General features: G+C 46.8%; 1 protein-coding gene and 1 pseudogene across 2 annotated transcripts; one reads left to right on the plus strand and one right to left on the minus strand.

Annotated features, from left to right (window-relative positions):
• Positions 1–5,412: 5,412 nt before the first annotated feature.
• Positions 5,413–11,829, minus strand: LOC137159768 (olfactory receptor 52R1-like). Of its 2 annotated transcripts, XM_067558246.1 has the most exons (2): positions 11,793–11,829; positions 5,413–6,323 (listed from the first exon to the last, which is right to left on the minus strand). In XM_067558246.1, exons 1-2 carry the CDS (start codon positions 11,827–11,829, stop codon positions 5,413–5,415), a joined length of 948 nt encoding a protein of 315 aa, XP_067414347.1. The 2 variants fall into 2 exon arrangements, with proteins under 2 accessions (XP_067414347.1, XP_067414346.1); XM_067558245.1 differs by lacking the exon at positions 11,793–11,829 and having other exon boundaries at positions 5,413–6,360.
• Positions 11,830–14,667: 2,838 nt separating this feature from the next.
• LOC137159757 (olfactory receptor 51G2-like) lies at positions 14,668–15,247 on the plus strand (annotated as a pseudogene).
• The last annotated feature ends 10,721 nt before the right edge of the window (positions 15,248–25,968 follow it).

Here is a 25,968-nt window from a genome sequence, read left to right on the forward strand (position 1 = left end):
TGCTTACGGATAGTTCCATAAATGTAATGCCAAATCTTTCCATCATAATACAGTTATTACAAACCAAACTTTCATTACATGGATGTCTATTGAAAGCCACCAGAAGAGTTGCTGGAACCTCTACAGGACGGAGGAGGGATAAATTTACTATTTAATAGCCTGTGCTTTTGAAAGTATTGCAATTATACTTTGCAATGGGTTTGTGCCATTAATTCTTTCTTCAGTGAACAGTTGCATGACACTGTCACCTGGTAAATTTCCAGAAGCTGTTCCTAACACTTACAGTGAGGGTCGTGCACACAATAAATGCAATACGTGTGTGAGACTTTGCAAAGAGTTGAGACAACAGAACTGCTCATCTGTGATTCAGCACAGAGGAGAGATGAGGGGCTGGAAAGAGAATTATATAGTGCTTGTATGTAATTCACGCCCATCACATGTTACATGAGTACAGCTGAACTAACTTGCACACTCAACTGCACGTGAGTGAAATCTAATCTTTGCACTATTCACTATTTATGATGCCAATCCCTATCCCATTGAGATGAAGTAACTGTCTGTGTTAGATTGGAACTTGCCAAATATCTACAGAACCCTTGTCTGGGGAGACGATGGTGTCCTATGAGGGTAAATAGAAGCCTCTCTGGATTCAGTCAACACTGGCCAGGCAACGCACTTTAGCTTTTCTTGGAGCAATTCATGGGGGTCAGAGTGTATCACCGGCAACCTCTGCATAAGTGAAAGTAAATAGAATCCTGTTCCGATCAAATTTACACATGTAAATCTGGAGTGATACTGTTAAAGTTGATCTTCCTGAAGTCAGAACCTGGCCCATTACAGTAATGAGGATTTTTTATTAAAAGACTTCGGGGATCTATTCACTTTCCTGATTTACACAATGAAATTGTCTAATTAGTGTGTTTCAGAAGAAAACTTTCTCTGGGAGCAGGTTATCTTACAGCTCTCTATTGCAGGGTTTCTTCTACTTTCCTCAGAAGCATCGAGTACTGGCCACTGGATACTGGACTAGATGAACTATGAGTCCGATCCAGTCTGGCAATGCCTATCTTCCTATTGGTGGTGTGAATCCAAGACTGAATTTGCTCACCTTCTGTAGTTGGGCTACTCCTCGGACATGCCCAGTGCATCATGTCAGCTGTCAATGACACCGAATTCCAACCTGTAGTGTTCTTTCTCACCGGAATATTTGGACAGGAAAACATCCAAGTCTGGATTTCTATCCCCATCTTCCTAATATATGTTACTTCAGTATTAGGCAATTCAGTCATTCTGTTCATTATAAAAACAGATCCAACCCTCCATGAGCCATTGTACCTTTTTCTTTCCATGTTGGCCCTCACAGACGTTTGCTTAATGATATCCACCATGCCAACAACACTGGGTATATTCTGGTTTAACTCTAGGGAAATCAGCCATTAAGCCTCTTTTGCTCAGCTGCTCTTCATCCACTCACTTACATTCACTGAATCCTTGGTGCTCTTGTTCATGGCCTTTGACTGCTTTGTTGCGATCTGATCCCCGCTGAGATACGCTTCCATCTTAATCATGCCTAGAATAGCCAAGATGGGACTGGTGTGTCTGCTAATAGGGGTGTTTCTAAATTTCCACCTCCCCATTCTCCTGAAACAGTACCGATACTGTAAAGCCAACATCCTCTCCCATTCTTACATGCCTCCTACTAAAGTCATGATGATGGCTTGTTCAGATATCAGAGTCAACATCATCTATGGCTTCTTTATAACAGTCTCTTCAGTAGGGTTGGATGTCCTGCTCATCCTCCTATCTTATGTGATGATCCTCAAAACAGTGGGGGGCATCGCGTCTCACACGGAGCGCCTAAAGGCCCTGAAAATCTGCGTCTCCCACGTTTGCATTGTCCTGCTTGCCTACATGCCAGGGATTTTTGCCTATATGCCAGGGATTGGCTTGTCCATGATATACAGATTCATGAAGAGCTTTCTCCCTTGGTTCATAATGTCCTGGGCAATGTCTATATGCTTATCCCGCCCCGATGAACCCAATCGTGTACAGCATGAAAATAAAACCCATTTGTGTGAGTGTAATCAGGGTGATCACAAAGTGAAGGGTCATTTCATCACCCAGTTCCAATGCTTGTGGCATGGGAGATGATCTACTGATCTCCCTCACCAGCTGCTAAGGGAGGACAGCGTATTGGGGGAACGAGAGTGAGGCAGGCAGCAGCATTTACACAGTGACTGTGTTTGTGTATAGCCAGGAGATGGGTGGGATTTTATTGTATAAAGAGATGTATTGGTGTCAGCTCACACCTCAGAACTGCTGTGGATACAGTCAGTACAGAGACAGAATGTGGATGTTTTGTCCTATTGTACATGACCTGTCACTATCACTTCTCTAGTTAAACTCTCAGCGGCCATGAGAAAAGCTGCAGAGCTGTTTTGCAATCACAGTCCTGGGCCTTCCTGAGCACACTGGCTGCTGTGTGACCCATGAGAGCAGCACCAGCTGTGAAAGCCAGCGGGATCAGTCAACCCCTTAAAGTTCCTGGGACTTTTTGAGCTGTCAGAGACCTAGCAGAGGGTTCTACTAGAATAAAAGAAGATGGTCCCAGCTCAGCTATAGTTCATGCTTCAGGAAATCCCAGCCTACTATTTCTTTAAGGGCCTGAGACTGTAGATTTGTAGTCCAGGGCAGGGTCTAGCTCCCCTCACTCCCAGCCACCCCGCAGGAGCCGTGGGAGCAGGGCCGGCTGCCTCTTCTCTCAGAACATAGGGACAGCAGCAGGGGAAGGACGGCTGCCCTTGTTCAGCCTGGGGGGAAGGGACTGAGCTACTGAGGTCCCCTCAATTTAATTTAGTGGCTAAAACAATTGTGCTGGGGGTCAGGACTCCCAATTTCTGCACTCAGTTCTGCTGCTCACTCACTGCATGGCCTTGGGTAAATCACTTCACCTCTGTGTGTTTCAGTCTGTCCAGAAGATGGGGAGAACACTGCTCAGCAGGCTAGCTAATGAGCTTCAGATGTAGTGATCAAAAGTGTCATGCAGGATGTTTGTTAGACTCCGCTTTAGTGTTCAGCCTTCAGCCCCTGGGCAGTGGTGGCTTGTGGTTCCCGAGAAGATTCCGTGTACATTTGTAATGAGCTAGGTAGTGCAAAGTGCACTAAATTCACAGTGCTCAGCAAGCTTTTTGAGAGCTGCTACATATTGTGCTATTGTTTCACCTTCTTCTTGATTCCTTTTGTGGAGCCTAAATTTTTCTGGAATTACCCGGGCTTTGGGGGGAAAATGTGCCTCCAGGATTTTCACGTCACTATTAGATTTTGTGCCTGGCTTCTCAGAGCAAGCTAAATGTTTTAGCTCCCACGACACTTAAGAAAGTTGCCACCTTCTATCAGGTCCTATTTCATCTGGAAGAACAAAAGACTCAAAACGTTCAGTACAGGAGCTCCATTGCTCAACAGTTTCATCAAAATGCTCAGGGGCCCACTAAGTGTGGTCATTGCTGTTTTTTTCTGTCTCTTTTCTTTTAGAGTCTTTTATTCATGTGTGTTGGGGGTCGTTCACACACAATTGCTAGTAATTTCCTTTCACTAGCACTGCTTTTCTGCTTCTTCTGCTTCCACCCCCATTCTCAATCTGTCAGTTTCACTTTCCGTTTCCTCCGTGAGCACAAAGTTTTTTTTTCTTACATTTAACCAAAACTTCTTGCTGGTGGCAGTAGCAGCACAGGGCCTCATTGCCACTTTGGATTGCCACTTTATGTTTGGATCCTTGGAAGTAACTTGCACTCAGAGAGAAAACAGCAAAGGGACACAAAGAGATGTAAACACACAGTTTACTGAACTACAGCTAACACCAGACTACAGCTAGCACCAGATATCCCATGATATTCTAACTTGGTTGCTATGACAACCAGCTAGACAGGACATAGAATACAAGCTATTGCAAGATAGGCAGGACACAAAATACACAACAGGGTGGGCCCAGGATCCCTGGAGGGCTCAACACCCAACCTTGTCGTGGTCACTCAGGACAGGGTCTAGGGTGTCCCCACAACAGGGTGCTCTCTGCACTGGGCTCTTCCCTCTCCCACGGATTGTTGCATATGGTTCAAAGCAAAACAGCCACCAATTAAAAAATAAAGAAAAGAGGAGAAAGGTTGAAGACAAATTCCCAGTACTGACCCTGGCCTGGGGGCCCCACACACAGCATCTGTGGGGTGTGAGAGACGTTCACAGTCCGTGTCTCACACGTCGCAGGCCCTGCCCAGGCCTGGCTGTGTGGCAGGGATGCCACGGGTCAGACACAGGCTCTGGCGGTGGCCACACACCCTCAGGTGCTAGGGGGCAGGGTCCTTCTCCCCAGTGTCAGCCCCTGTTGGGATCATGACCCCCCTCTGAGTCTGGTCTGCACGGCCTCTGGGCTGGGCTGGGGGCATCTCCCTGCGCAGGGCCCTGCCCAGGGTCCCCCTCACGTCACTCCCCCCAGCCACTCACTCACCGCACCCACCCCCAGCCCTGGCCCCAGCCCCAGCCCCACTCTACTCTGTATCCCTCAGCCCCAGCTCCAACCTGCCCCAGCACGACCACTGCTCAGCCTCCAGACTGGCTCTCCGGGTAGCCCCTTGGCCTCTCTAGTGCTGGTTTCCCTGGTTCAGCCCCAGCTCTGTCCTTAGCCCGGCCCTGCTCTGCCCAGGCAGCGCCAGCTCACATGGAGTACGGGACCCCTGCTAGTCCTGACTCCCTCATTGGCCTGCCTGCCTTGTCAATCGGGCTGACATGCAGTGTTGGCCACTCCCCATTGGCCCTGGGGGCTGTCCGTCTCAGGCTCCTGATTTCCCCTCGGCCTGCCCCCGGCCTTTGGTCTCAGGAGATGCCAGCCCCTCCCCCACTCAGTGTTAGCGAGGGGCTGCAGCTCCCTCGAACATGGGTCAGGAACACCTGGGCCAGGCAGGAAACGCAGCTGATCTCCCAGGCTCTGACTTGAAAGGTGCCCAGTGTCCTGGACAGACCGAGCTGGACAGGGTGATGTCGGTCAGGGCCAGCATGGAGAGAAAGAGAGACGTGGGGTCAGGCAGGCCAGGCTCCAGCTCGATGAGGAAGAGCCAGGCGGTATTGCCCAGCAACGCAGTGATGTAGCCTGTCCAGCTTCTCCTCCAGTGGAGTCTGTCTCTTCGCTGCAACCATACCTTAGAAATAAAAGAGTCCCCTCAGCTTCTCTCCTGCCTCTCTCCTGCCCCAGCTTCTTCTGTCTCTCTGATTCATCCAGTCTCATTGTTTTTAAAGGGCAGGGAAGGCTCTAATGTCTCTTTAACCATCCTGTAAGTGATCTAGGAAATAAGGCCGTGCACCAGGTCACCACCCAGCTCTCCATGGAGCTCAGTCTGAGAGCCAGACTACCAGAAGAAAACTTTAGGTCTCTTTATGAGTGAAGAGCTGGAGCAGCCTGTCCCGGATCTGTTTGGTCCTCACCCCGTAGATGATGGGATTTAGCATGGGGGGCACCAGGAGGTACATATTGGCAATGATGATGTGAAAATACAGGGGCACATTGTGGCCAAACCGGTGCGTGAGAAAGGAGAAGAGAGATGGGATGTAAAAGGCTAAGATGACACAGAGGTGGGAGCTGCAGGTACCAAAAGTCTTGAGCCTGGCATTCTTTGTGGGGAGACTGAAGATAGCCCTGAGGATCTGAGTATAGGAGAAGGTGATAAAAGACACATCCGGGCCGTTGACTAAGAATGTCACCAAGAGGCCGTAGTAGCTGCTGCTTCGGATGTCGGCACAGGCCAGCTTCACCACAGCTAGATGCTCGCAGTATGTGTGGGTGATGACGTTGGTTCTGCAGTAGGGCCACCTCCTTGCCAGGAAGGGAAACGGCAATATGAGAAGGCCACCCCGCAACAACACGGCCAGGCCGATCTTGGCCACAACGGTGTCTCTGAGGGTGGTGGAATGTCTCAGGGGATCACAGATGGCCACGTAGCGATCCAAAGCCAGGGCCACGAAGATCCCAGACTCCATCACTGCAAAGCAGTGAATGAAGTACAGCTGGGTGAGGCAGGCACTGAACTTGATCTCCCTGGAATTGAACCAGAAGATGCTCAGCATTTTCGGCACGGTGACCGTAGACAGGACCAGGTCGATGACAGCCAGCATGCAGAGGAAATAGTACATGGGTGCATGGAGGCTGTGCTCCATCCTCACGATCAGCAGGATGGTGATGTTCCCCAAGACGGCTATGGCGTACATGGCGCAGAAGGGGATGGAGATCCAGACATGTGCCACCTCCAGCCCAGGAATGCCCAGCAGGATGAAGGCGGAGGGGTTGGTGAAGTCAGTTGTGTTGGAATCTGACATGGCGTAGGGGAGAAGGTGTCCGACTCTGAGGCAAAACGGTGTCTCCTGAATGTACCGTAGGTTCCCCTGACTTCCCTTATGGATTCGGGATCTAGGGTGATGGTTGCATGGCAAATACCTGGATGGAGAAACAGTGTTAAAATGAGGCGCTACCTGAACAAAGGGTGGCTGTTCTCAGGGGGAAGCATGTAGCCTTTTATTTTTATTTTAATGGTGTTGTATTATAAGATGAGTGGGTTCAGCTCTGGTGGCTATAATCTGAAGTTCATCAAAGTTACCTCTGCTTGTCTTACATACAGAGATCACAGGAACACATGAAGGCCAAGGCAAAGAACACAGAGAGTCAAAGGAACAAGCTCTAATAACTTTTATCAATTTTATTAGTTACCAATGAAGTTAGGAATGTCACAGCGTATACAATTCCTAGATCTATCCACACACCAGTTGCAGTAACAGAGGTACTTACCTCCTCCTAGTTACTGGTAGGGTCTGACGGGTTTCTCATGATTGATCGTCAGTGAAGGGATGTTTCCTGTTGGAGTTTTCCCGTAGGAAGCTCAGTTTTTCCAGTGTGGGCATCATCTTTTATATACTACAATTTGTGACTATATCTACATTCTGTACATATCCATGAAAATATCTGCCCTCTTTTTCCTGCTTGGTCTGGTGTTCCCAAAAACTTGAGGTACCCCGTTTCCTATAGATTGTGTCTAGTTCCTTTAACTCTCATTAGAATTGATGCACAACCAATACTCCAAGGTTAAGGCACATGTAAGAGAGAAATATCAGCATTTTTGGGATTTAAAATTAATCTTCCGGTAAATTTTTTTAATGTTTTCACCCCTTGGCACATATTTGCCCGTAATCTATGGCATCAGATTATTCTTGAGTCACTTACTTATTTCAGCTTTTCTTATGGCTAAGGCCTAAAAGAGGTAGGCCAAAATCTTCCAGGCCTCAGCCCCTATGTCTTGCATTTCAGCCCTCCTTACTTAAATACCCAATAAATTATTATACCTTCTAACTACTGATTAACCTTATATGTCTATAACCGAACCATTGAATTCTACTTAGCATTCTATGAGTATCTATCACGACATGTTTGTTAACCATAAATTCACTTGAGAAATGAAGGATAAAAGGAAATCCTTGGCTACAATCAGATCAGTCACTCATCACACACTGGATAAGGACATTTTAATTATTCCGAGAAATGAATTCTAAATGACAGACCTACTAATGCCAGTTCCTTCTTTGATGATGTCCCATTGGTCAATAATTCCTACACACTGTGGTGTGGAAAATTCTAACTGACTCCAGCAGGAAACATCACTGTGGATTCATGTTATCCATCTTTGTTTTCTGAATGCAATGAAACACAGGCTATCGAGTCCATGTGTTAGGGAGTTCCCAATGCATCCTCGAAGCTGCTCAGTGGAAACAACCCAACCTTTGTCAAGAGATGGGCCGAGGAAAGCATCTGAACAAGAACACAGCTCCAAGGAAAGCAGTGGGCGTTGTTGGTTGCAGCTCAATGGAAACACCTGCTCATATGCAGTAGTGGCCAAAGCAAAGACAATATCTGGATGCCTATGGCATGGGATGGCAATAGCTGTTCTGGTTACACACTCAGTTTCAGTCATCCAGTCTCTATGAAGGAGATAGCAGATATAAAGGGGATTTCAGAGACAGGCTGTGAGAATCGGGGAGACTGCCACATGCGAAGAGACTGAAATGACTGGGGCCTGCTCTACCCTGCTGGCAAAGTTCAGCAGCAGTCGACGGGAGACATGTAAGCTATGTAAAGTAGCTTGCGTCTCTCCTGTCGACTTCCTACATTCTAAATAATGCAGCATCCCTACTATGATGCACTGACAGGAAATGCCTCCCCGGCTATACCATGTAAATATTTTTGTGGGGGTGAATTTATTCAGTCAACATCTGGATTGACTGAATGGGTCTCTGCTGTTGCTCAATCAATCCTGCAAAATCAATCCAACCGTCCTGACAGTGCCGCCGTCACTTTCCCTGTGACTGTTTAGTTTAGAGAAGAGACAAAGAAGGGGGCATGTGATAGAGGAGAAGAAAATAAAGCATGGAACAGCTGATGTTCAAATGGACAAACAGAGAATAGTTCCCAACCAATTATATTTATAGACACTTAGTACTTCCAAAGGGCTAATTCCCAAAAGTTGGAAAATTATCAGCAAAATTGAATGGGAGGAAAAATGTAGACAGAAAATGTGAATGGAAATTGTGAGTTCTTTAAGAAGAGTGTATTAGAGAGCCCAAAAGCCACAATTCCACAATGAAGTAAGTGGAGAACCTGGGCTAAAAACTGAGTTCAGTGGCAAAAGGAAGGCAGTAATTGGTGAGTGAAGGGGGAAGCAATATACAACCAATGGGAAAAAGATAAATAGATAGCAAGCAATAGAACTGTGACGTTATGAAAATGGACAAGGGACATTAAAGACATCAGGGAAAAATCCATATTTGGCAGAGCTAAGGATAACAAAAAGGAAATTATTAAGTAAATTAAGAACAAAAAAATCCTCACGATTTCCAAAGGGAGAAAGAAAACTTGTTAATGTTACAGAAAAGGTAGATGTGTTCAATAAATATTTTGTTCTATATTTGGAAAGAAGCAGTTAGATGTACTAATACCACATGAAGTTATGAAATATTTTCCAGCCCTTTAGCAATCAAGGAGGATGTTAAAATGTTTAAATTGAACAGGCCTGGAAAACTTGCACCAGTGAGGAAAAGAGGTGGCCCAGGAGATCCTCCAGCCCACTTACGTAAACGTTTAATAAATCTTGAAATACTGGGGAAATTCCAGACGTCTGGAAGAGTGCTAATAGATTGCCAATATTCCGAAAGGGCGAGCAGGATGACTACAGGCTGGTTATCCTGACATCAATCCTGGGCAAAACAATGGAAATGCTTATATGGTTTAAATTGATATAAAATTAAAGGTTAAGAAGATAATGAATGCCAACAAACAGAGATTAAGGAAAACTGCTCCTGTCAAATAAACCCAATTTCATCCTTTAATAAGAGTTCAAGTTTGGTTGATCAAGGGAACTGCACAGATGCAATAGAATTTGATTTCTGTGAGGCATTTGATTTAGCAGGGCAAAACATTCAGATAGAAAAAATTAACACTATACACTAGCAATAGAGCACATGTTAAATGGGCTAATGGACAGATCTCAGAAAGCAGGTGTAAATGGGTCAGTGATTGGGGGTTTTTCTAGAGGGATTTTGTGGGGATCAGTTCTAGAACCAGTGCAAGTCCATATTTTCATCAGTGATCTGGAAGTAAACATAAAATCATTCCAGGCAAAATTTGTGGATGACGCAAAGCTTGGCAGAATGGTTAAAGGGCTGAGGACAAAGCAGGCATACAAATAGATCTGGACTATTTGACCATTGAAACAAAATGTTTTAATACAGCCAAATGCAGGCCTGAGCTACAGAATAAGGGACTGTATAATGGAAACCAGTGACTCTGAAAAGGATTTAGGGACCATAGTGGAAAACCAACTCATCCTGAGCTCCTAGTGTGATGCTGTGGCAAAAAGGGCTAATGTGATCCTTGGATGTATGAATGGGACTAGTGAGTGGGAGGAGGGGATAGATTTTTATCTCTGTACATGGCAATGGTTTTGTTTAACCTCTTCACTAATGATCTGGACGGTGGGGTCGATTGCACTAACAGCAAGTTTGCAGATGACACTAAGCTAGGGGAAGTGGTAGATACCCTGGAAGGTAGGGATAGGATACAGAGTGACATAGAAAAATTGGAGGATTGGGCCCAAAGAAATCTGATGAGGTTCAACAAGGACAAGTGCAGAGTCCTCCAGTTAGGACGGAAGAATCCCATGCACAGCTACAGACTGGGGACAGATGGGCTAGGCAGCAGTTCTGCAGTAAAGGACCTAGAAAAGGGGGTTACAGTGGAGAAGAAGCTGAATGTAAATCCATAGTGTGCCCTTATTGCCAAGAAGTCTAACAGCATATTTGACTGCATTAGTAGGAGCATTGCCAGCAGATTGCGGGAAGTGATTATTCCCCTCTATTCGGCATTGGTGAGGTTGTATTTGGAGTATTGTGTCCAGTTTTGGGCACCCCACTACAAAAAGGATGTGGAGAAGTTGGAGAGAGTCCAGTGGAGGCAACAAATTGATTAGGGGGCTGGATCACAAGACTTATGAGGAGAGGCTGAGGGAACTAGACTTGTTTAGTTTTCAAAAGAGAAGAGTGAGGGGGAATTTGATAGCAGCCTTTAACTACCTGAAAGGTGGTTCCAGGGAGGATGGAGCTAGGCTGTTCTCAATGGTAGTAGATGACAGACCAAGGAGCAATGGTCTCAAGTTGCAGTCGGGGAGATCTAGGTTGGATATTAGGAAAATGTTTTCACTAGGAGGGTGGTGAAGCACTGGAATGGGTTACCTAGGGAGGTGGTGGAATGTCCATCTTTAGAGGTTTTTAAGATGTGGCTTGACAAAGCCCTGGCTGGGATGATTTAGCTGAGGTTAGTCCTATTTTGAGCAGGAGGTTGGACTAGATACAGCCTGAAGTCCCTTCCAACTCTATGATTCTATGATTCAATGATACTGGAATGTTGCGTTCATTTCTAGTGTTCACTTTTTAAAAAGGACATTGAAAAATTGCAGAGGGTGCAGAAAAGAGCCACTAAAAGATCCAAGGGCTGGAGAAAATACTTTGCAGAGGGAGATTTAAAGAGCTTAATCTATTTATCTTATGAAAAAGACAATCAAGAGGAGACTTGATTGGGAAAGTACTTTCATGGGGAGAATACTCTGGGGAATAACAGGCTTTTAATCAAGTGGAGAAAGACAGAGCAAGAAGCTGGAAGCAAGAAACTTCCTTTGGCTGGAAGGTGAAGACAGAAAGATTTCCGTTGGATATAAGGACCAAATGTTTAACACTGAGGGTTATTCCTGGTTGGAACAAACTGTGAAGGGATGTGGTGAATTCTTCAACTCATCATGTCTTCACATCAAGGCTGGATGCTTCTCTGGAAAATGTTCTTGAGGGCTTGTCTACACTTAATACACTACAGCGGCTTCACTGTAGCACTTCAGTGTAGACACTGCCTATACCGACCGAAGGAGTTCCTTCCACGTAGGTAATCCATCTCTCTGAGAGGTAGTAGATAGGTGAATGGAAGAATTCTTCTGTCGACCTTTTGCTGCCTACACTGTTGGTTAGGTTCATATAGTTACGTCTCTCAGGAGTGTGGATTTCTTTACTCTTGCAAAAAAAAAAACAATGCAATTTTGGGTTGCATTAACAGAGGCATAGAAAGCAAGTCACAGGAGTTGATAGTCCCACTCTACTAGGTGCTGGTTAGGCCTTACTTGGAGTACTGTGTCCAGTTTCGGTCACCAATGTGTGGAAAGGATGTGGGGAAACTGGGAAGGATGCAGAGGCAAGCAGCATACATACTCAAAGGGATGGAATAGAAGCTATATGAGCAAAGACTGAAGGAACTCGGTATGTTTAGCTTAGAAAAGAACAGATATAGGGGGGATATGATCACAATCTGCAAGTACCTGAAAAGCTGCTATAAAAAAAGACAGAGAAAAGTTGTTTTCTCCTGCTACTGCAAGCAGGACAAGAGGCAATGGAATAAACTACAGTATAACAGATTTAGATTAAATCTCAGGAAGAAATTCCTCACTGTAGAACATTACCATTCCAGTGCTTCACCGCTCTCCTAGTGAAAAACCTTTTTCTAATATCCAACCTAGACCTCCCCTACTGCAACTTGAGAGCACTTTGCATGAGATCTGTCGAGCAGTGAACTCCGAGCAAGCGATGGGTACCTGTGAGTTGTGAGCCGGTAGTGTCTTCCCTGGGAATCCCTCTCAGGTAGCTCTGTCCCACACTCTCTCACACCAGCATCTGCAACAACATCCCAGGCCGAGAGCGAGTGCCCGGGCAGGATGGAAACGGTTTATAATATAGCTCTGGGCAATCCCAGTGGGGTTACTAGGCTGCAGACAGGAGACAACAGCCAATGTCTCTCCATGTCTGCACTACTGTGTTCTTTATCCATCTGTAGGAATAAACAGTAATTAAGGGTCCTTCCCAAAGGGAGAGGAGAACTCCCTGGCTCTCTGCAGAGTCAGAGAGTAATTGGCTGCTCAGTGTATTGTGTACATTTAAACATGATTGTCAATTAGTCAGAGAAGTAGGGATAATGGCTCGATCTCCATAGGATCTGCTGCCTTGTCAGTGCCTGGGATGGATGGCTAGCTAGCAGACAGGCAGATCTGGAAAAAGATGATGCTGCAGAGACATGAATTCACAGGATTGCCTCTAAGCACTCAGGGATCAGTAATTCTGTCTAGCGCAGGTCTGATGCCCTGTCAATGCTTGGGATGGATGGATAGACAGGCAGATCTGGAGAAAGATGATGGAGGAGAGACATGGACACTTTCTGCTAACACACAGGGCTGTTGATAAGGGCTCAGAGATCAGTAATTCTGTTTAACGCTAGTTTGTTAATCTGAATGTCATATGGTACTAGGTCAAACACCTTGTAATGGTCTAAGTCTATTACATCTCCCCAGTTACCCTTATCCACCAAATTTGTTATTGCCAAAAACAATAAATCACGTCTGTTTGACGTCATTTATTTAGCCGAAGACCCTTGCCTCTCCATCAGTTCACAACCCAATGCCCTGTGCTGGTGTATGTGGTTGCTCAAAGTAACTTCCAGGCACAATATAAAACTGAGGCCTTGATCATTTTACTAAAATCTTACATGGCAGCAGAAGTGACGTTATTAACCCCAATGTCCCGATCAAATTTCAACGTGGGTAAATTGAGTCACCCTGGACTGTTGATTGCATACAGTAGTCTTCTTTCTCTTCTTTGTATGCAATTGCGCCCAGGGCGTCCCATGAAGGACTCAAGCTGCATTGTGCTGGACATATGAAATGAAGCCCTTGTTTCAAAAGAAATTCCTCTTCCTGTCCTGTTGTAAACTGTGTACTGTAGGGCAGCTGTACGATGCTAAATATCTGCCATGTTCCCCCTCAGAAGCGGGTGCTACGGATCCTGTTTCTAGTTACTGAAGCTGCTGGAACCCTTCTGGAGCAAGCGGCGCTGTGGGAATGTCAGAAGAGGCATGGTCCGGGTGGCAGTGCTTTCTGCTACCACACACTACTGCAGCATTCACAAGATTAAAAAGTCAAATCTTCTTTTATGTTCTAAAAAGGCCTGAGTACATCGGCAGCACAGCGTAAATATCAGCGACAGCAAAGGACTGAATCCGAGCAAGGAGGGCTGTCCCCGGGGTAGTCCCAGAAGACATGGGGACTCTCATAAACCTCCTGGATGGGCAGGTTGTTCAAAGCCCAAGAGGCTGGTGGCTATGGTTGGAGGAAACATCCACGGTCCTGGACGTCCACCTCTCACATTTAAAGAACACTTTCCTCCTCTCTTTGGACAAGGAGCAGGCTCCCTGCAGCCAGACATGCTTTTATCTGCTCTTCCCATCCTCCCGTGGCTTTAGTGTCCCAGCCGCTTGCCCTGTTAGAACCTGAGCAACGTCCCAGCTTTAGGTGGTAGCAGCTGTAGCACCCTCGTGGGACGAAAACATGGTGTGATGTTCTGATTGAATGTGACCATTTCTATCCCTGTTGTGCAGTTGCAACAAATCTTGGAGAAAGCCTGTCACGCAGGGTGTCAATGGGAAAGTTACGATTTGCCAAGCATGACTTTCTTGTTTATATGCATCGATCTCCTTCCTATCTGATGTTATGGATATTGGCCATGGACTGGTATCTTACCTTGGTGTTGTATCCCTGGGTGATGCCCCCCGGTAGAAGGTACCTGAAGGCCAGACAGCTATGTGTTGATGGCCCGTCAAGGACACTGCGCTCTCACAATTGGCCACAAAAGAAACTCATTGCGCCCAGATAGCTCTTCCTGTGCACACCTCTGCAAGAATATGAGCAATGTCTGCCCCGTAGTCACCAAGCCGTGCAAGGAGCTGTGATCTGCTCATGTGACCCTGGACTCCATCTTGGGCCAGTAACTTTCCACAAACAGAGGCTGTAGCTGTGTTTGAGACAGTAAAATTCCACGCACCGGGCAAAGGGTATAAAAAACCCCTGAGACATCACAATCTTTTGTCTTCATTTCCTGCCTCTCTTCTCTGGGCTGCATTTCTGACAAGGAAGCAGGGAAATCAGCCACGATGCCTGTTTTGCCCAGCTGTTCTTCATCCACTCACTTACATTCACTAAATTCTCAGTGCTGTTGTGCATGGCCTTTGACTGCTTTGTTGCAATCTGTAATCCTCTCAGATATGCTTACAGCTTAACCCTGCCGAGAATAGCCAAGATGGGACTGGTGTCTCTGCTAAGAGGGGTGTTTCTAAATTTCCCAATGCTCATTCTCCTGAAACAGTACCAATACTGTCAAGCCAACATCCTCTCCCATTCCTACTGCCTGCACCAGGAAGTCATGATGATGGCTTGTTCAGATCTGAGAGTCAACATAATCTATGGCTTCTTTGTAACAGTCTCCTCAGTGTCGTTGGACTTGCTGCTCATTCTCGTATCTTATGTGATTATCCTCAGAACAGTGCTGAGCATCGTGTCCCATGCAGAGCGCCTCACGGCCCTGAACACCTGCGTCTCCCACGTCTGTGTCGTCTTGCTCTTCCTACATGCCTGGGATTTGCTTGTCTGTGATATACAGATTCATAAAGAGCTCTTCTCCCATAGTTCAGAATGTCCTGGGCAATCTCTATACGCTGACCCCGCCCCTGATGAACCCTATCATGTACAGTGTGAAAACAAAACCCATTCATGTGAGGATAATCAGGGCAATTGTAAAGTGAAGGATCCTTTCATCACCCAGCTACATCCCTGGTGACACGGGAGATGAGCTACTGACCTCCCTCACCAGCTGCTAAGGAAGGACAGCGCATTGGGGGAACGAGACTGAGGCAAGCAGCAGCATTTACACAGTGACTGTGTTTATGTAGAGCCAGGGGATGGGTGGGATGTTAGCGCATAAAGAGACGTATCAGTGTCAGCTCACACCTCAGAACTGCTGTGAATACAGTCAGTTCAGAGAAGGAACGTGGATGGTTTGTCCCATTGTCCATGACCTGTCACTGTCCCATCTCTAGTTAAACTCTCAGCGGCCATGAGAAAAGCTGCAGAGCTGTTTTGCAGTCATAGTCCTGGCCCTTCCTGAGCACTCAGGGTGACGTGTGATCCATGAGAGTGGCACCAGCTGTAGACTCCAGCAGGATCAGTCAACCCTTTAAAGTTCCTGGGACATTTTGAGCTGACAGAGACCTAGCAGAGAGTTCTACTAAGATAAAAGAAGATGGTCCCAGCTCGGGAATAGTTCATGCTTCAGGAAATCCCAGGTATTGTTTCTTTTATGGCCTGAGACCGGAGCGTTGTAGTCCAGAGCAGGGCCTGGATCCCCTCACTCCACCCCGCAGGAGCCGTGCGAGGCAGGGCCGGCTGCCTCTTCTCTCAAAACATGGTGACAGCAACAGGGGAAGGACGGCTGCCCTTGTTCAGCCTGGGTGGAAGGGACTGAGCTACCTTAAAGAGATGGGCAGGGTGCCTGCAGCATACCTCAGGCCGCAAGGTGGCTTGCTGGGGTGGCACCCATCCGCAGGGACTTGAGCACTCTGGGTGCTGCATGATCCATGAGAGCGGCACCAGCTTTGGCGGCCAATAGGATCAGTCAACCCCTTAAAGTTCCTGGGACTTTTGGAGCTAACCGAGGCCTAGCAGAGGGTTCTACTAGAGTAAAGGAAGATGGTCCCGGCTGGGGAATAGTTCCTGCTTTGGGAAATCCCAGCCTACAGATTCTTTAAGGGCCTGAGACTGGGGCCTTGAAGTGCAGGGCAGTGCCTGGACCACTCACTCCCTGCCACCCGCAGGAGCCGTGGGAGGCAGTGCCGGCTGCCTCTTCTCTCAGAACATGGTGACAGCAGCAGGGGAAGGATGGCTGCCCTCGCTCGGACTGGGGGGGAAGGACTGAGATACCGAGGGGGCCAGCTGACAAGGAGCCAGGAAAGTTCTGATGAATCAGAACCAGCGCAGACCCCAGCAAGGGAGGCAGCAGGTGGCCTCCTGGGCAATAGAGGAGGGTTGGGCGCAGGCTAAGAGACCCTGTGTTTTGGAGAACAAATATTACCCCACACAGGGGGATCTTGTTTTCAGTCTTCCAGGCAGAGAGTAAGTCACTGCAAGGACCTTAGAGGGAGAGGCAGGGTGCCTGCAGGGTACCTCAGGCTGCAAGAGGGCACGCTAGGGTGGCACCCGTCCCCAGGGGCTTGGCCATATGTGCTGTGCACTTTGAATCTGTAACAAAAAGGCTGAGGTCAGCTCAGCCCCAGGCTCCTCTAAACTGCACTGATGCTTTGAGGAACAGGCCAGAGAATCAAACCATTTAATTGGCTCCTTGCTATCCACGCTCCCCACAGCGCAGGGGACAGCTTTGTGGCAGTATAGAAGCCAGCCAATCCAGCTGGCATGCTAATCCTGTGGTTTGGGCTCTGCTCTGTGGGTCAAGGTCCAAGGTCACACAGGGTGTCCGTGTCAGAGCTCGGAATTAAATGCGAATTGCCTAGATCCTGGTGCCCTGCCTTAGCCACAAGACCCTCCTTCCTTTCCCGAGCCACAGGATGGGAGAAGAAGGTTATGATATGGAAATAAAAGAGATAAAAACACTTCTCTTTTTTGTGTTCCTGTTGCACACAGCTGTGCGTGTTCCCCTCAGATGTAAAAACTTCCAGTCCTTTTGTTGAATCCTCCAGATCTCCTAAGTCACAGCACCTTGTGGCTGTGGTTTACATGAATTAATTATGCACAGTTTAAATTAAATATGAAAAGATCAAACTCACTTGATTGTCCTGGGTTCTGGGTTTAGAGTAGAATTTGTTATTATTTTTCAGTCTTCCCCTGAGGACGTGAAGCACACAGAGCCGGACATGACCCCTGGGTACTTTCACGCTAAAATTGGCACCTGGATCTCGTATGTGGTGCATTTAGCAGCATCGAAGCTGTGCCCCAGCTAGAAGGGCTTGGTGTGCGATAGGACCCAGCAGTTGGCTATACAGGGATCCCTTAGCCAGATCTTAATAATAAAACCCAGTTCTTATATAGCACGTGTCATTAGGAGATTGATAAACTGAACAGTAATAAGTCACCAGGATCAGATGGGATTCACCCAAGTGTTCTAAAGTGGTGAAATTACTAACTGTCATGTAATATATCACTTTAATTGGCTTCTCTACCAGTTAATGTGACACCAGTTTTTAACAAAAGCTCCAGAGGCGATCCCTGCAATTACAGGTCAGTAAGCCTAACTTCGGTATCAGGCAAATAGGTTGAAACTGTAGTAAAGAACAGAATATTCAGACACGTGGAAGAACATGATCTCTTGGGGAGGAATCAACATGGCTTTTCTAAAGGGAAATCATGCCTCACCAACCTAGAGAATCCTTTGGGGGGTCAACAAGCATGTGGACAAGGGTGATCCAGTGGATACAGTGTACTTAGATTTCCAGAAAGCCTTTGACAAGGTCCCTCACCAAAGGCTCTTATGCAAAGGAACTGTCGTGGGATAAGAGGGAAGGTCCTCTCCTGGGTTAGCAACTGGTTAAAGGTTAGCAAACAAAGGGTAGGAATAAACCATCAGTTTTCAGAATGGAGAGATATAAATAGTGGTGTCGTGCAGGGGTCTGTAGTGGGACCAGTACTGTTCAACATATTCATAAAAGGATGATAGAGAAATGATACAAAATTGCTCAAGATAGCTAAGTGCAAAGCAGACTGCGAAGAGTTACAAAGGGATCTCAGAAACCTGGGTGACTGCACAACAAAATGGCAGATGAAATTGAATGTTGATAAATGCAAAGTAATGGACATTGCAAAACATAATCCCAAGTGCATATAAAATGATGGGGTCTAAATTAGCTGTTACCACCCAAGCAAGAGATCTTGGCGTCACTGTGGAAAGTTCTCTGAAAACATCCACTGAATGTGCAGCAAGAGTAAAAAAATCTAACAAAAGGCTGGGAATCAGGAAGAAAGAGATAGCTAATAAGGAAACAGAGATATGAAGTAACTTAGTTTTGGTTATCTCACAGGCCAGTTGCAGAACTGGGATTAGAACACATGAGCTTGTCCACTGTTCTATCCACTAGGTTCCCCTGCCTCTCACTACACAGGCACCACTGAGTCAGATGCTTGGAGCAGCTGTTTAACAGCACTCACAATTTATACACGAGTCTGACACAAGTCAGTGCAGTTGAATAGTGTGAGGCGCTCAGCAGCTGGGCTCTGTCTCTGGTAACCAGTAGCCATCCAGCGTTAACCTCTGTGGGAAATCCTTGCGTTGTTCTTCCCATGTAGCTGGGATGCAGAATCCCATTGGATGATGGGCCTGACTCTTCCACAGCCACAGACCTTGTGTTGCCTTATAAACCTGTGCAAAGAGGGCACAAATGCTACCTACTGCAAAGGGATGCATTTTACAGAGGGATGATGGGGAGCAGGCCAGAGAATCCAATCCCTGCAACTGCCTCTTTGCTATCCCCTCTCTGCACAGTGCAAAGGGCAGCTCAATGGAAGCAGAGAATTCAGCCAGTCCAGCTGGGAGGCTGGTCCTGTGGTCTGGGCTCTGCTCTGCATTTCAGGAGAGCTGAGTTCATTCCCTTGCCCTGTGTCAACATGGACAAGCCACCGACTGTCTCTGAACCTTTGCACAAGCGGATAATATCCCTGCCTCACACAGGTGGTGGGAGGACAAATATATTTAAGGTGCTCGGATACTCTGAGAAGGGGACCAGGGGAAACCCTAAGATCATTTCACTGTCAGAGGCCACAGCCTTACCACAGCCTCCTGTGACAGCTGGCCTCTGGGAATGGCAGTGACTCCAGCCCTGGGTGTCTGGGGCAGATGTGGGGGTGCTCGGGGGTGACTGTTGATCTGCTCCCCACAGTGAGGTTTAGGTGCTGGATCTCTGAGAGGAGGGTTGGAGTGTCAGGGGGAAGCCAAGGGTTTCAGGCCACGCACCGGACTTGGGTTCTGAAGCCATTGGTGCTGAATGTGTCTAACTGCCAAACAATGGAGCAATGGCCACCGGGGCATCGTCTTAGATGTCCTGTCTGGGAGAAAGCAGGCTCAGGGCAAAGGTCAGATTCAATCCTTGGGCCTGTCACACAGACAGAGCTGAGCACGATGGTGACTGGGCCCAGGCTCACACAGGGAGGGTTTGAAAAAAGGCTGCTTCTTCCAGAAACGGGCAAATGAACCAGGCTGGGAGCTCCTTGTCTTCCCTTGGGCCGGTTCTGTTCAGGTGAGGCAGGGAAGTATTAATAGCATAATACAAGGCATAATACAAGAGCCCTCCTCTGGAAAACTGGAAAACTCTGGTCACTGATATTCAAGAAACATGAATTCTGACTGGCCCAGGTGCAGAGAAGGGCTCCTGGGATGGTCAGGGCAAAGGAGAACCTGTCTTACCAGGAGAATGGTTGGTAATGTAGCATCCTGAGATGCTAGTGGCCCCCTCCCCAGCCACTAGCCCCCAGAGAGGAAGGACGGATAAGAGGTTAAAGTTAAAATGCTACCCTGAGACTCCGATGAACTGGCTTCGTTTCCATGCTCTTCCACAGCCTTGTTCTGAGACCTCAGGCAACTCACTCCGTCCCTCTGTGCCTGCGTAATATGGATTTTAGTACTCCTAAATATAAAGGTATACATCTAGGATCAAGGAATACAGGCTGCGGGACTCTATCCTGGGAAGCAGTGACTCTGAAAAAGACCCAGGGGTCACGGTGGAAAATCAACTGAACATGGGCCTCCAGTGCAATGTTGACGCCAAAAAAAGCTAATGTGATGTGGGATGCACAATCAAGGAATCTTGATGAGGAGTAGAGAGGTTATTTTATCTCGGTGTTTGGCACTGGTGCAGCCACTGCTGGAATATTGTGTCCACTTCTGGCATTTACAATTCAAGAAGGATGTTGATACACTGGAGAGGCGTCAGAGAAGAGCCACAGAAATGATGAAAGGATCAAAAAACCTGCCTTACAGTGATAGATGTAAGGTGCTCCATCTATTTAGTTGAACAAAGAGGTTAAGGGGTGACTGGATCACATCTGTAACTACCTGCCCCAGGAACAAAGGTTTAACACAATCTAATGGCTGGAAGCTGGAAATAAAGCGCATATTTTGAACACTGAGAATAGTGAGAAAAATGTACCAAATGTCAAGGTAGATTCTCCATCACTGACAATTTTTAAATCAAGACTGGCTGATTTTCTAAAAGCTCTGCTCTAGGCATTATTTTGGGGCTGTTCTCTGGCCGGTGCTATACAGGCTGTCAGACAAGAGCCTCACAACGCTGCCGTCTGGCCGTGGGCTCTGTGCATTTCTGAATTTGTACAGTGGTGTAAAGAGCACTTCCTGACCGCACAGGGTGTTGTGTTGTAAACAGGTTAAAGGTTGTGAGGTGCTCGCATGCTATGGTCATTGGGGCCATAGCTCAGTGCCTTTGACAGATGTCAGCTCTGTGTGCCCTCTAAGGCTGATTTGGGCCATTAGCTGGAGAACCTGACGTCTTTCCAACACCCCTCGGTGATGAGAACTGTCATTAGCACAATGTCCTTTTACGAGGGGTTCTGGACTCCTTCCACAGCTCTGCATTCAGAGGGGGAATTGGAACATGCTGTAAGAGAGGAAGGATCTGGAGTGTGTTGCTGGGCAGTCCCTGAGTCTCACCCTCATCCCTCACACGCTCCAGGAGCAAGAAGAGCCGTTCTAGTGATGGAGATGGACCTGAGACCCTGGATCTGAGTTTCCAACATCACAAAGTTTAAGACTAGCTGATTGGGGGTGGGGGTTGTTTGGGTCCAATATAGATGCTCCTGGGCTCTGGGTGTGACTCAGTGACAGGGGCAGGAGGGCAGGCTGCACGAGGTAGCTGGGGAACCCTCCATTCCATGTGCCCGTGGTCCATTGGGGATCATTCCACGTACACAGAAACCCTAGATACAAAGTGAGCTCTGAGTGTGAAAACCCCAATGCCCCAAGTCAGGATTTCTTAATGGGTCCTATTTCCAGAGGTGCAGGATGCTCTGGGTTGCAGAAGAGCCCATAGAATATCAGTGAGTAGTTCCCAAATCACCTCAGCTATATTTGCTCCTGGAAATTTAATCAGCAAATCTATTTTCAAATATTTTTTTCTCTGTCTGGATTGTGAATGCAGGAATTCAGAGCTGTGTTGCTTTGTTGTAACAAGTCAGATAAGGCACATGGAATAGTTCTCTTTCCTGACTGGATGAGGTACCCAGCATTTCTGCTCTGTAGATGTTCCTCAGTTACAGGTCATCCTTCATCTCTGTCCCTTCTCTGGTCTCCAAATACCAGATGTCAGCCTCGTCCCTTTCCCTCTCCTGGGGTGGAATCCCACCATTCTCCCACCCTCAGACTAGACACTGGGCTACAGCACACTGTGGATAAACTGTGCTTCTCCAGCGGGTCCAACTGGGTTCAGCACCTATGGTTCTTCTTTTTTGGGAGTCTGTTACCTGTGGTGGCAAGAGTGACCAGCCTTCCTGAACCAAAGTATTGTTTAAGTTGAACAGTAGGAATAAAACATCACATGAGACAAATAATGGGTTTTGAAACAACTGTCTGTACATCTCTCTAAAGCCCTCCCACTCTGATGGGAACCAAGGCAGGCTGAGTGTTTTCTGACTCCCCCAGCGGTGTCTGTGTGTCTTTCATTCTGAGGAGATTCTCTGCACCAGCTGCCCCACCTCTGGACAGACTCCCAGCACTGGCAGAACAAGCTGTGTAACTTGGTTGGAGCCCGGAAATGGGGTCTTCACAGCATAAAGCTCCTGGGTTGTTTAGTGAGAGATGGCTTTTCTTTAGCTATTGTTTCCCTTCCTGCTTTATTTCCAGCAGCCTGTTATTAAACTAAGATTAGCCATACTGGTAATATCCAGATATTTAACCCAATATAGCCATATCAATAGGCCAAGAATTGGGTTTAACATACACATTCATAATTATGGCAGCTCAGCTCTATATCTGTCACAATACTTTTCAGGGTGGCGTTTATTTTATGAATACAGTACAGAGACAGTCAGAGAGAGAGTGAGCAACAGACGACTTTCATGTGTGAAATGAAGTTTGATTTCCATGAATACTCATGCATTCCACTTTGAAACCCACTTCCCGCAAACCCCTATTGTAGCTGAATAACAGGTGCTGAGGTTACTCTGTCCTAGACCAGTGGTTTTCAACCTGTGGCCCACGGCCCTTTAGGGGTATGCAAACTATGTGTTATATTTCCAAAGGTATTCACACCTTCATTTGAAATTTTGTAGAGGTCCAGAAATGAAAAAAAGATTGAAAACCAGTGTACTAGAGAGTGAGAGCCCAGGGAATGAATATTGTATATGCTGATCCCAGTACCTCTACCACTCCAGATAAAGGCTGCAGATTGACATCATAGAACCTGAGATGAAACAGTCAGCTCTGAACCCAAGGATAAAGGAGCTAGTGGTTGGAGAGCATTTCCCAGACTTTTGCATTACATGCATGTCTATCGAAAGCCGCCAGCAGGGTCGTTGGAATCGAGCAGGGGTAACTTTGCTACTTAATGGCCTTGGCTTTAGAAAGTCTTTGAGAGGTATTCCAAACACTCTTTGCAATGGGTTTGTGCTATTAAATCTTTCTTCACTGAGCAGTTGCATGACACTGTCTTCTGGGAACGGACCAGAAGGTGTTCCTAACACTTACAGTCAGGTTCCTGCACACAATAACTCTGCAATACATGTGTGAGACTTTTCAAAAAGTCATGAAACAACAGAACCGCTGGTCTGTGATTCAGCAAAGAGGAGAGATGAGGTGTAGGAAAGGGGATTATATAGTGGTTGTATGTAATTTACACCAATCACATGTTACACAAAGATGGATGAGGTAACTTGCAAACTCCACTCCATATGGGTGAAAACTAAACTTTGCACTATTAATTATTTGTGACACGAAGCCCTCTCCCGTCGAGATGAAGTAACTGCCTTGGAACTTTAGCTTGGAACTTGCCAAAGACCTACAGAACCCTGTCTAGGGAGAGGATGGAGTCCTGTGAAGATAAAAAGAAGCCTGTAGGATGATCAACCTCACTGTATTCAGTCAACACTGGCCAGGCAAAGCACTTTGACCTCCAAGAATTGCTCCAAGAAAAGCTAGAGTCTATCACCAGGAACAATTCGGTAAGTGAAAGTAAATAAAGCCCAGCTCTGATTAAATTTACACATTTAAATCTGAAGTGACGTTGCTGAGGTCAACGTTCCTGACCTCAGAACTGGCCCATTACAGTAGTGAGGATTTTTTTTCAAAGTCTTGGGGGAGCATCAACTTTCCTCATTTACACCAAAAAATTTGTCTAACTAGTGCGTCTCAGGAGGAAACTTTCTCTGGGAGCAGGTTATCTCAGAGGTCACTATTGCAGGACTTCTTCTACCTTCAATGGAATCATCTGGTACTGGCCACTGCTTACTGGGCTAGATGAACTACAGGTCTGATCCAGTCTGGCAATGCCTATCTTCCTATCAGTGGTGTAAATCCAAGACTGTTTTTTGCTGAATGGTCTCTCATTCAATATAATCTGGTGTCCTGTTATTTCTCCTTTTAGGAAATAACATTCAAAACTCCTTGGTCTTCCCCAGTTCATTATGTCAGCTGTCAATGACACTTATTCCAACCAATGTTCCTTCTTCCGGCAATATTTGGACAGGAAGACGTCCATGTCTGGTTTTCTATCCCCATCTGCTTAATATAGGTTACTTCAATATTAGAAAATACACTTTTACAGTTCATGATCCCATGTACATTTTCCCTTCCATGCTGGCCATCACAGACCTTGGCATATCGATATCCACAATGGCAACAACACTGGGCATATTCTGGTTTAACTGGAGGGAGATCAGCCATGATGCCTGTTTTGCTCAGCTCTCCTTCATCCACTTGCTCATGTTCACTGAATGCTGAGAAGAGCCAAGATGGGACTGGTGTCTCTGCTAAGAGGGGTGGTCCTCATATTCCCACTCACCATTCTCCTGAAACAGATCCGATATTATCAAGCCAACATCCTCTCCCATGCCTGCATCTGGAGGTCATGAGGATGGCTTGTTCTGATATCTGAGTCAACATCATCTATGGCTTCTTTATAACAGTCTCTTCACTAGGGTTGGACTTCCTGCTCATCCTCCTATCTTATGTGATAATCCTCAAAACAGTGCTGAAGATCGTGTCCCATGCAGCGCGCCTCCAGGCTCTGAACTCCTGCGTCTCCCACATCTGCGTTGTCTTCCTCTTCTACATACCAGTGATTGGCTTGTCCGTGATACACAGATTTGTGAACAGCTCTTCTCCCTTGCTTCAAATTGTCCTGGGCAACGTCTATTTGCAGATATCACCCCTGACGAACCCAACCGTGTACAGCGTGAAAACCAAATCCATTTGTGCGAGGATAATTAGGGTGTTCATCAAGTGAAAAGTCCTTTCATCACCCCAGCTCCATCTCTGGTGACATGGGAGGTGAGCTAATGATCTCCCTCACCAGCTGCTAAGGGAGGACAGCGCACTTGGGAATGGAACAAAGGCAGGCAGCAGCATTTACACAGTGACTGTGTTTGTGTAGAGCCAGTGGATGGGTGGGATGTTACCGCATAAAGAGCTGTATCAGTGTCAGCTCACACTTTAGAATTCCTATCAGTACTGTCAGTTCAGAGAAGGATGTTTTGGATATTTGGATGTTTTGTCACTGTCACTGTCTTGTCTCTAGTTAAACACCCCAGGGCCATGAGAAAAGCTGCAGAGCTGTTTTGCAGTCATAGTCCTGGTCCTTCCTGAGCACTCTGGCTGCTGCATGATCCATGAGAGCAGCACCAGCTGTGAGAGGGGTGATTGCAGGGTCAAGACCACCCACCCTTCTCCTGCGCCCTCACCTATGTGCTTGAACACTGGATTAAAGCAGGAGCCCCAAGAGAAGACATTCAGGCAGCCCCCAGCCCAGTCCATGGCTTTGCACACAACACATCTGTGGAGCCCCCCACGCACAGAGCACAGCTGTGTGTGTGAGTGAAAGCCGCACACACAGGAGTCATGCCAAGAGACTCAGGCCCAGGGATCCCTCATGCAGGGATTAATAATCAAACCTAGCTGTTATCTGGCACTTGTCATCAAGAGATTGGCAAATTAAACAATAATACATGGGCACAGGACCACATGGGATTCACCCAAGAGTCCTGAAGTTTTACTCATACGTAACATTGTAGAACTGCTGACTGTGGTATGTAAATTATCATCTAAATCAGCTTTTGTACCTTTTTGATGACTTGGGGATAAATAATGTGATGGCAATTTATTAAAAATTCTCCAGAGATGATCCTGATAATTACATACCACGAAGCCCAACTTCGGTACCAGGCAGATTGTTTGAAACTGTAGTAAAGAACAGAATTATCGGACACACAGATGAACACGATATCTAGGGGAAGAGTCAAC

Source organism: Emydura macquarii, unplaced genomic scaffold, assembly GCF_026122565.2.
Source record: "Emydura macquarii macquarii isolate MOO-44397 ecotype Brisbane River unplaced genomic scaffold, CSIRO-AGI_Emac_v2 contig_1882, whole genome shotgun sequence".
Classification (NCBI taxonomy): domain Eukaryota; kingdom Metazoa; phylum Chordata; order Testudines; family Chelidae; genus Emydura; species Emydura macquarii.

Excerpts from the sequence above, each read along its gene's own strand:
- LOC137159768 (XM_067558246.1), bottom strand. The coding sequence starts at position 11,829 with ATGCTGCTTGCCTCTGCATCCTTCCCAGTTTCCCCAC. Across the intron at positions 6,324-11,792 it reads ATCCTTCCCAGTTTCCCCAC|CCGCCTTCATCCTGCTGGGC; the intron begins ATCCTTTCCACA and ends TCACCAACCCCT.